This window comes from Lepisma saccharinum, chromosome 13 (assembly GCF_977018435.1).
Source record: "Lepisma saccharinum chromosome 13, izLepSacc3.1, whole genome shotgun sequence".
Classification (NCBI taxonomy): Eukaryota; Metazoa; Arthropoda; class Insecta; order Zygentoma; family Lepismatidae; genus Lepisma; species Lepisma saccharinum.
The window spans coordinates 19083790-19095373 of record NC_139241.1 but is presented as its reverse complement, the minus strand read 5'-3'; the positions used below and the strand labels follow the sequence as shown (position 1 = coordinate 19095373).

General features: G+C 36.4%; 2 protein-coding genes across 2 annotated transcripts in view; one reads left to right on the top strand and one right to left on the bottom strand.

The window, feature by feature from the left end:
• Window positions 1-289: 289 nt before the first annotated feature.
• LOC145996714 (protein GVQW3-like) lies at window positions 290-766 on the top strand. Its single transcript, XM_083133237.1, has one exon. It carries the CDS (start codon window positions 290-292, stop codon window positions 764-766), a length of 477 nt encoding a protein of 158 aa, XP_082989363.1.
• Window positions 767-5806: 5040 nt separating this feature from the next.
• Window positions 5807-11584, bottom strand: part of Tsen34 (tRNA splicing endonuclease subunit 34) — a 41184-nt gene continuing 35406 nt past the window's right edge. The window contains exon 5 of the mRNA XM_083133926.1: window positions 5807-6038. Coding sequence (XP_082990052.1) covers window positions 5842-6038 — 197 coding nt within the window. The 3' untranslated portion in view covers window positions 5807-5841. The remainder of the gene's footprint in view (window positions 6039-11584) is intronic.

Here is an 11584-nt window from a genome sequence, read left to right as displayed (position 1 = left end):
ATACTAACTGTGGCTTTAACAAGATAATAAATATTGTAATTTGAAAGTAATTAGAGATGTGAGATTGATTGGTCTATCTCTGCTAGACTAGCAACTCCTCAGTGCACGTCACTCACTGTATCTAATTGTCAAAACCTAGAGTTTTGGCACGATCTGTTGACTAGTTTGTTGGTTAAGTCAGTCGACCTCAAGAGTGCTCTGCGATTTTTAATATGGATACAAATATTGAAAAAGAGTTTGCCTCAAATTTTATGTTGCCAACAAAATTTATTGTGGTGAATCATTGAAAATGTTGGAGAAGGCCTATGGCGAGTCAGCTTTATCGAAAACACAAGCATACGAATGGTACAAAGCAAACAAAGAAGGGCGAGAAGTAGTTGAAGACTTGACTCGTTCCGGTCAACCTTCATTGTCTTCGACTGACAAAAAAATCGATAAATTGAAGGAAATGGTGATGGAAAATAGTCATTCAAGCTTAAGGGAGATGGCTCAGGATCTGGACATGTCTCATGAATCCGTTTGCACCATTTTAGTTGATCTTTTGGGCATGAGATGCATTGCAGCATGGCTTGTTCCGAATCAGCTCAATTTTCTTCAAAAAGAGCACCGCAAACAGGTTGCTGAAGACATGCTTGAACGAGCCAATTCGAACTCTACATTCATGAAACGCATCATAATGGGTGACTTGTTTTCTTTTACTATCGTGGTGCTATCCACTCGGAATTCCTTCTGGAGGGGCAAACAGTCAATGAACAATATTATCTAGGTGTTATGAGGCGTTTGAGAGAGAATGTTCACTGGAAAATGCCAAATTTGTGGAAGAACAATTCCAGGGTGGCCACTCTAGGGCCAAGATGAAATTCAAGTATAATTCCCGGTTTTCAAGGCGAACTTTCCAAATATTCAAGGATGCAGGCGGATGCTTTGAACCTTACATAGTACTGCCTAACACCACTCGCACACATAATCACACAAATATAAAACAATATAAAGGGTATGTGTCCTTAGGGCATCTGACTACCATGTGAGAGACCCACGTTCGATCCCCAGCGGGGAAGAACCGGGACTTTTTCAACATGTTCAAGTGGTTCCGGCATTCACTCAGCATCGTATAAAGTGGGTACCTGGATCACATCACCCCCAGCTCGGCTGAAATCAGGAAAGTGTGGGGCCCTAACCCCACACCCCCTATATGCCTTCATGGCATGGTGCAAAGCACAGGGGAGCACTTTACGTTTTATAAAGGGTATGTGTGATTCCAATGTATCCAAAAATTATAATTCAATCTAATTAAACTATACATACATTTAAAATATTTAAAGTGCAGAGTCTACATTTGCCATTTCACTTACTCACTCGAAATCTATCTAGAAGCTTAAGTCTCAAATGTTATAGGATATGCTAATCTACAAAAAATTGTTAATTGTATAAGAATTTCAAATTCAAATTGAACTAATCAATTTCAAGATATCTAATCTTGCAAGTATCAGATAGAATGTTCTGCAAAGGACAATAACAAAGTAAATGGATTGAGAGAATTCTGGTTTATTTTCCACACAGTTTTCTTTTCCTACCTCAATATAAATAAAAGCTAAACTGTGAAAAACTTGATTTGATTTAATAAAAGTTGCAATTTTTCATGTCTACGGAGACAATTTCCACGCATAATTCCCGGAGCCAATAATTGATGAATAATTCCCGGTGAGTAGCCACCCTGAATTCTTGGGTTTTCCACCACGATAATGCGCAGTCCCACACATCTATTCTTGTACACAAATTTTTGACCAAAAACTCAACGAATGTCATCAATCAAGCACCGTATTTGCCAGATATGGCCACATGTGACTATTTTTTTGTTCCCCAAACTCAAATTACCACTTCGTGGAAGACATTTTGAGACCATTGAAGCCATAAAACAAAATTCGCAGAAGGAGCTGAAGGCCATACCGGAAAGTGCCTAAAATAAGTGTTTCGACGACTAGATTATTCATTGTCATAAGTGTATTGCATCAAGAGGGGCCTATTTTGAAGGTGACAAAATAAATTTAGATGATTAAACCAATATTCTGAGATTTATTGAACAATTCCTGGTATTTATTTGATAGAGTGTGTTACTGTGTTCACTGGTTATCGCTTAAAACTCTTTCTACACCACCAATCATTTTCTGAATCCACAGCTCTAGGTAGTTGGTGGATGAGAGGTAGCCATGTTTACTACCACTTGTTTTCCACACAGGAGTAGCTGTAGGTATACTCTTAGTACTCTATACTATGCTACAGGGTGTTCCATTTACAATGCAACCCGGAGTTGGGGATAGTACAACTTTTGAACCGGAAGTGGTACACATATAATCCTTATACCAAATTGAAGCCTTGTTCATGCATATATTTTTAAATTGGGGAACAATGATTGGATTTCATTAGTGTCCACACAGTGTTGCCAGATGTAACTGAAAGTGCAAATGAATTTTTTTACAAAGCATGAAAAATGGCACATAACCCACACGTCGTCGGTAATTTTCAGTTTGGTTAGGTGGAATAGCTCGTCATCTATGGCAGTGAAAAAAAGAAATGTTCATTTTTACGGATAGCCAATTGGATGAGGCATCTTTAAGGGGGAACTAGGAAAATAGTTGTTTTTAGAAATTAAGACTGTGCATTGGCAAGACTGCTGGTGTTTCAGTGCCACAAAATGTGTGTTTCGAAACTGTATACATCATGCAATTACTGAAAACAATAAAAAAAAAATTGGAAATTTTCATGAAAATAGTGTTACTTACATGCACCTGGCAACCACGCGATGCATCAGAAATGTAACACAACTGGCCTTTCCTCTGTTTCTTTACAAAGGGGGGGGGGGGATGCAATCTCATCACATGGGCTTATTTAGTTTCCAACCATCACTTTTTGCTGATATATTTTACTTTAACACTAGGATGGTGATTTCCTAGCTACCTATTAGGACGAACCCGTTATTTTGATGGGTACAGTTTTTTCATGCAATAGTTCTAACTTCTTTTATTCTGAGCATGAAAGAACTCCTGCGTTTCTCTATTTCCTTTAATTTCACATCATTACAAATGTTCATTACAAATTCTGCCTCCTGCAGTGGCTAATAGAGGGCGCAAAAGGAACAAATTGTCTGGCCAGAAAGACCATGCTATTCATATTCAGTTAAATCATGGAAGACGTGGAGTTAACATTGTCAAGATTTTAATTAAATATTTTCTGTACATAAATATATAAATAACTCACCTATCAACATCATGGTGTGTATGTGTATTTTATGTATGTATTTCATTTATTCATTTATTTATTTGAGTGTATTTTATATATTTACTTATGGTGTATTTTTATTTATTTTTAAGTTTTTGTGTTTGCAGAAACACTTTCGTTACCATTTAAATTATGTATACTTTTTCATTAGTGGGAGCTTTTCAGAAATATAATTACGCTATTCTATCACAAAATCTAGAAATACACGAACACTCACTTGGAAAGGAGTAAACGCCGGCCCCGTGACGTAATGGTTAGCACATCCTGGGCACGGATTTGTGAGTGTCCATTCATCAATTTCATCATATCATCACTCATCCCCATCTTCGCAATTTGCTAAATGTGGCCCAAAAGTGAAGTAAAATAAACAAAATCAATAAAGAAGGAAAAATTAATCTGCTTACGCACACATGAATTGTCATCATCTTGCTCATCTTCATCTGAAGAATAATTGTAGACAAGTTCATAATTCGTATGTAGTGAACATCTATTCCCGCATTGTCATCATCATAATATTCATATTCATAGATATTGTCCTCTCCCTCAGATTCGACATCTGACAAATCAAAGAGGTAGCTACATCATGATCCAGTAAGCCATGTTCGGGCGACATGTTGGACACTGCACTGAGACAAATAGAGTAAGCAAACTGAGATTGCCAATTTTTTACTCTAGAAAATTCGTTGGCCGATCTGAATTGATTGATTGATTTGCTTTATTTTACTTCGCTTTTGTGCCACTTTTTGGCTAATTTGCGAAGATGGGTATGAGTCATGATATGATGAAATTGATGAATGGACACTCACAAACATCCATGCCCAGGGCAGGATTTGAACCTAGGACCCCTGGCATCGTAGGGCACGATATTCCCGCATGCTATGCATGATATGCTAATCACTCTGCCATGGGGGTCGGCTTGACTAATCTGAAGTAACATTCAAATTGAAAATACGTCTGTTACACGAACAACAATGAGCAAAGATGAAATAAGGTTCACTCACACTTAGATTACGCTATTGCTAACAGGTTTATCTACCTAAGAACTGTACCTGTCAAAATGACAGGTGATCATACTTATAGTAGTAATCCAATGTAGTAGCCTTCACACATAAGATAAAAGTTTAACTTTCTACACAAGTGTAGAGTATTAATATTTGTTAAAAGTTACAGAACATGGAAGCTGTGAAATAAAATTAACATTGTCAAAATTACAATAAAAATAGGGTCACCCGTGAAAGTGACGGGTCCCATCCTTCTAGTGTTAACATGTAATAATGAAAACTAAGGAACATATTCAAACAGTGCAACAATTAGAACTCCAGTGAGCTTTCAATTTTTGAAATTTCCTGAAATTTAAGGTTTTCTCCAATTTTGCATATTTTCTATTTTATTTTCAAAATTGGGGGCAGGCATACATGTCCTCATAGAATTATCCTTTGTCATGCTTCCTGGCAAATTTGGTCCATCCAGCATCCATCAGACACTAGAAATGATTTTTCCAGATCTTTTCCGTAAGCTGGCACACTGTGTTTCTCATACATTTTTATTATTTTTTTTTCACAAGAAATATCACCCTATTTCCAACACAACTTTGTATGATTGTAGTAATGTTCAACTTCTACATACTATATTTTTTCATTCTATTGTGGTTGTCATGGGGCATGCAGAATACCAATTTTGGTCTTCTTCTGCCTTTAATTTTCATTACTGGGAGGTACAATGTATAAATTTCACTTTTAGTGAAAGCCGTGTCATTCCAGGAATAAAAAATGATCTCTCTACAACGGTTAGTTCTCTAGCTAGAAATTTTTGGAACACTGTAGTAAGTTTGAAAACCGTCCACTTGGAGAGGCTCCTGTCAGCTAAAAATTAATGGAATCATGTGTATTTTCCCATCCACTTGTCCATCTTTAACGATACACTTCTGACAGAAATTAGTAATCTTTGATTCATCCCTGAGAATGATACGAATTGTAGAAATATCAAATTAGTAACATTATTAGGCTTAGTGGAAATTCACTCTAATAAGCTCATGTTTAATTTTTTGATGCCTGACGAAGCTACCAGACAGGTTGTGAAATCGATCATGAACAAAAAGTGCACAGAAGAAATGAAACATAAGCTTATTAGGTTGAATTACCTCTCTCCACATATCCGTCAAACAGATAAGTTTAGACACAATCTTAGTGGAAAATACCAAAGCCCTAAATAAGGCATAACTTAAAAGTTAGTCTGTAGGACTCAGTTAGTTGCCAGCCAGAGATGGAGTAGAAAGGAGTGACAGGGCACTGCATTGTCTTTTATCTTTTTATGCTCATTTTATCTTTTTAACCTTACCTTCCAAATGTTTTAAATCTTGACTAGTCTTGTCCATCTCCTGAGGAAGCCACATGATGTGGTGAAAGCAAGAGAGCAAAGTAAGTACATGCCAAAACTTGGACTTTTATTACTTAACGTACCAAATAATCTATTCTATCCCTAATGTATACCAATGAACGCTACTTTTACGTCAAGAAAAATGCACCACAAATTACTTTAAAAAAATGTATTGCTTATTCTCAATATCTATACACTGCCAAACCATTTAATTGACTGATACACAACTTCAGCGCTTTCTTCACTGCCACTGAGAGATGCCAACACAATAGTCTTCCTCACAGACGACCCCAGTCGCCCACACGCAACTAAGTCTGTAAGTGGAATGTTTTCATTCTGTTCTTTGCAGATTACAACAAACTGGGCATGAAACTTCAGTGGATCACCTAAAAATTAATGTAAAAATACAATCATTAGAGGCATACCTATTTCCTTTCCGACTGGAACACGAAATGTGAAATAACACACTATAATGTTCATTTTTCATGACGTACATTTCCCTACCATACTTTGTCAGAAAATGATGCGAAATAAACAGCTAAATGCCCAAAAATTTTAAACACGAAATTTGGAGTTTATTTATCAATGCGACACTTTCTGAAGTCTGAATTATCCTGCAAGTTTTGCAATTCACAGAAAATTAAAATTCTGCTGTAAATATTTGAGGAGCAAAAATGAACTCCTTTACACAGAAATAAACTTATACTCCGAGTGATAACTACATAAATGTACTATTAGAAGGGAAAACTTTATTTTGTGTAATAAATGTAGTTTTTAAAATCAAATTTAGGGTTATATTCGCTACTTTAACACTGAAATGCCATTTTATATACCACTTTATCCCAAAATGTGCACAGTTTTTGCATCGAAATCTTGATCTTTTATTCACTATAAATATGTGGCTCTAACAATCATGTAAAAACTACAAAATAAAAGAACAAAAACATTTCATATTGTTAGTTTATCTTTATGTAATTTCTTGTCACCTTGGCAGGTCATTAAAGTGTAAAGTGCAAAAGGAACTCCTGATGTCATGACCTTACAAAAAGTGTGAATTGAGTGAGAGGTCATGTGACATGTGGACCTAAAGGGTGTCCACCTTCATAGTTACTCTGAAATCATACTTAGTCCCTTAGTCATACTTAGTCCCTTCATTTTCTTCTCTTCCCATGTAGATTAATAGAGCTCTGAGGTAGAAACACATTGAGACCATTGTAATGGTTGGTTGCTGAGGTGACTGACAAGTGTCCGAAGAGTGAACTGTTTACGTCCTGGCAAGTAACCAATGTCTTGCATGAGCAAACTTGTGAAGAAATTTGAAGAGGCAGTTAGTGTTCACTAGAAACCTCAAAGTGGACAGTCAATGAGTGGAGGTAACGAACAGACCAGCAATGTACTTTTAGCATTGTATATTAAGAACCCTATCAAGTTTATTCACCAGCTGTCGATGCAAACATTGTCCAGCATGCTGGACCTTTTAAGTGGGTGATTTTCACATGCCAAATCTCTTCAGCAGTGAGTAATTTAAAAAATAACAAGCCCTTATCACTCTCGAAAAGTACATTTTTTCTACTTGAAGAAGATAGATGACTACAATTGATGCTTGCTTAGACTCACTGTGACAAATGTTAAAGTTCCCTGTGCAAGTAGCACAGTGCCATGAAGGTACATTTACGGAATGTAAGGGTAGGACCCCACACATTCTCAATTTCAAATATTTTGGAGGTTATCTTATCAGCATCATGCACCGGCTTCATTAATCCCCAAGAGATATTTCATGGCTTGATCTGCAAAAGGAGAACTCACCCTTCTGAACATTTATTAATGATCTAGCACAATGATTTATTTTGATTTGCAATAATAACCAAAACTTGCCGTTACACACAACCAACTAACTAACTCTCTAGCCTTCTTGAATCCGAAGGTTCATGGCTGCAGCAACACAGGCCTTCAATCTGTCCCTATCTTGAGCAAGATCTATATACTCTTTTCCATCCCTACCGATTTCCTTTAAATCCATCTCAACGTTGTCCCTCCATCTTCGTCTTGGCCTTCCTACAGGTCTCTTACCATCAGGTTTCCCAACAAGAATCCTGTGAACTCCTCTTTCCTCTCCCATTCGTGCCACATGGCCTGCCCACCTAAGTCTTCTTGATTTAATTATTCTAATAATATCTGGACATGAATACAAATTATGTAACCTTGTCCACTCACCTGTCTCCTTATCCCTTTTCGGCCCAAATATTTTCTTAAGGATCTTTTTTTCAAATATTCTCAACTTATGTTCTCTTTCAATGTCAGGAACAAAGTTTCGCATCTATATAATATTACAGGCAAAATTACTGTTTCGTATATTTTAACTTTGTTTCTTAGATATTAAATGAGAAGACAAAAGTTTATGAAGAGAAAAGTAACATGCATTTCCTGAATTAAGCCTACTTTTTATTTCCTCTTTAATATCATTTTCATTTGTTAGTAATACTCCTAAGTACTTGAATTTGGAAACTGGTTCAAACGAGTTGTTATCAATAATTAGATTTTGATTATTACCTAACACTTGGTTTCAGCCTGTAAGCATATATTTAGTTTTCTCTTTGCTAACTTCCAAACCTATCTTTTTAGCTGCTTTGAAAAATATGTTAGCATTATTCTTGATTGTATTTACATCATCCCCAGTAAGTCTACATCACCTGCATATGCTAACAGCTGAGTCACACCATTTAATTTTAGTCCTTCATTAGTTTCTTTTACCTTCCTAACAGCATATTCTAAGGCAAAATTAAATTTGTCAGACATATTAATACCACACGAATTTTACTTTCTGTTTCACTGGTGCATACTTTTATCATATTAACAAGCTTCTTAGGTATTCCAAACTCTACTAATATATTATATAATTTATATCTTTTGACTGAATCATATGCTTTTTAAAATGAATGAATAGCCGATGGATATTTTCATTATTTTCCCACTTTTTCTGAAGTGTCTGTCTGATGTGAAAAAAATTAATCAGTTGTTGATCTGTTACGTTAAAATCCACAATCACATACAATTTCATTATCATATGGGGTTGGTCTTGCAAAAAGAATGTTAGATAATATTTTATATGTTGTTGAGAGTAGAGAAATTCCAAGGTAATTATTGCAGTTCATTATATCACCTATCTTAAACACAGAACAATTATGGATTCTTTCCACTGTTGAGGGATTTCTTCTTTATTCCATATTAAACAAATTAATTCATGAATTTGACATGTTAACAAATTCCCACCATACTAAATTAAGTCAGCTGGTATTAAATCAATGCCAGGTGCTTTGTTATTCTTTAGCCTTTTAATAACATCTTTAACTTCAGTCAACCTTTAGGTTCTGCTGTGTGTACCAGGTGTATAAGCTTAAATCTGCTGTTTTGTAGTCAGAAAAACACATGGTTTGTTCATAGAAAGCAACAAGAAATTTATTCAAAGTACTTGCCCTCGCGAGCTACACATTTTGCCCATCTCTCGGGCAATTTGTGGATACCACGCCAAAAAAAGTCCTTCTCTTTCGAGGCAAACCACTCATCAAGCCATTTTCGGACGTCTGCATACGAATCGAAGTGCTGCTCAGCGAGGGCGTGGCCCATCGACGAAAACAGATGGTAGTCGGAAGGGGCCAGGTCTGGTGAATAGGCGGGATGGGGTAGCACCTCCCAGTTGCGTGTCTCCAAGTAGTTTTGGACCAGTCTTGACGTGTGTGATGGGGCGTTGTCGTGGAGGAAAATCAGCTTGTCATGTCTTTCTTGATAATCCGGTCTTTTGTCACACAGAGCACGGTGCAATTTGATCAATTGTTGGTGGTAGCGGTGGGCAGTGACAGTTTCACCAGGTTTCAACAGCTCAAAGTAGACGATGCCCTGTTGATCCCACCAAACACACAGCATCGTCTTCCGGCCGAAGCGATTTGGTCTCGAGGAAGATGTTGATGGTTGGCCGGGATCAACCCACGATTTCTTGCATTTAGGATTCTCGAAATATATCCACTTTTCATCACCAGTCACAATCCGATGCAGGAAAGACTTTCTTTTTTGTCTGGCAAGCAAGATTTCGCATGTGTTTTGGCGTCTCTCCAGCTGCCGATCGGTCAATTCATGCGGCACCCATTTTCCGATCTTTTGAACCTTTCCCATGGCACGTAGACGCATGGAAATGGCTGCTCGAGTAACACCCAATTGCTCGGCAAGCATCTTTTGCGTTTGGGTATCGTCCTCGTCCAAAAGAGCCTGCAATTGATGGTCCTCAACCTTCCTGGGCCGATTTTCACGCTTCTTGTCGCTCAGGTCAAAATTGCCGTCTTTGAACCGACGAAACCAATCCCTGCACGTTGTTTCCGATACAGCACTGTCACCATAGGCCTCCACAAGCATTCGATGCGATTCGGCAGCCGATTTCTTCAAATGGAAGCAGAAAAGCAGAGCTTCCCGCATATGCTCTTTTTCTGGCACAAAACTAGACATGCTTACCACAGGAACACTGTCTGTTGTTGTCTGCACCTGCTAACGATGTGCACTGATTTGTGTTGGCAGATGTCCAACTCATAAAAACACCAGGTATGGCGTGCTCATGGTAGCTTCATACGCTCACTAACGCCATCTATGAGCAAACAGCAGATTTAAGCTTATACACCTGGTACTTCATTTACTTATGATTTATCTCCTACATGAACATTTAAGAGGTCATTAAAGTAGTTCTTTCATCTATTTAAAATATCGCTTGGGTCAGCCAAAAAAATGTTGTTATTACCTTTTATCAAGTTTACTTTAGGTTGCCACCCCTTTCTAAATTCATTTAGACCTTTATATAAATTTCTGACATTTTTATTTTTGCTGTTTGTTTCAATTTCGTTAATTTTACTTTTCAAGTAATCTCTTTTTTTACTTCTAAATGTGCGGTTAAATAGCTTTATTCTGTTATAATTGTTTAGATTTGTATCATCAGAGTTATTTAACCACCTAAGGCTAGCCTGATTTCTTATTTCTATTGAGTTATGACATTCATAATCAAACCATGGCTTACTTTTTCTTGGATTTATGCATTCCAGCATTACGTGCAACATTTTACACACAAAATTTCAGATTCTGCACATGAGATTGGATTAAAATATGCATAATGAACTGATTTGATGAAATTATGAAGTACTTTGCTAGCAAATGAAAAAAAATGAGTATGATGCCATAGGCTGAATGCATGATAAACATTAACAAAAGTGCATTACGTGTCTGAAGCTTTAAAAATTTAGCAAATTTTGACTTCATTTGCCTGTGAAGCATATAGGCTTGGTGAAATGTGTAAATTATATGCATTCATAAGCATCTAAATCTTAATGCAACTAAAAACAATAATAATTTACATATTAATTAATTTTGTTATTAACATGGAGTAGAACCATTTTTCATGGAATACCCCACCAGGAGAGAAGAGGTCATGTTTTGAACTCTTTTGTCATGTAAAAATCTACTACATGTGACTGTTCAAAAATTGACATTTACGATTATTGTGAACTTATTTAGTGAGAAAAATTTTCAACTGTTTGCAACATTGATACATATATACATATGTTCAAAAAGTTGTTGATAACATTTGAACATCTAAGAATGGCTGATAATCTTTGTGATTGTGCAATTGAATTAATATAGTTATATAATCAAAGTTACGATGTGTTAATATTTTTATTTGTGTAAACTGTGACATTAACTAAAAGGTAATTTGGGACCGCAAAAGCCTAGGCCTCAACAACATGTAGTTATTAGTATTTGCAGTTTTCTTCTTGTATTTATTTGGTGTGTAGTTATCTGAATACACTATTAAATTTCACTATGTATCAATTGCACTATAATTGTTATTAATCTCTTTCTGAAGAAATTATTTGTTAATTGTTTGGCAACACATTTAAAG

Excerpts from the sequence above, each read along its gene's own strand:
- LOC145996714 (XM_083133237.1), top strand. The coding sequence starts at position 290 with ATGTTGGAGAAGGCCTATGGCGAGTCAGCTTTATCGAAAACACAAGCA.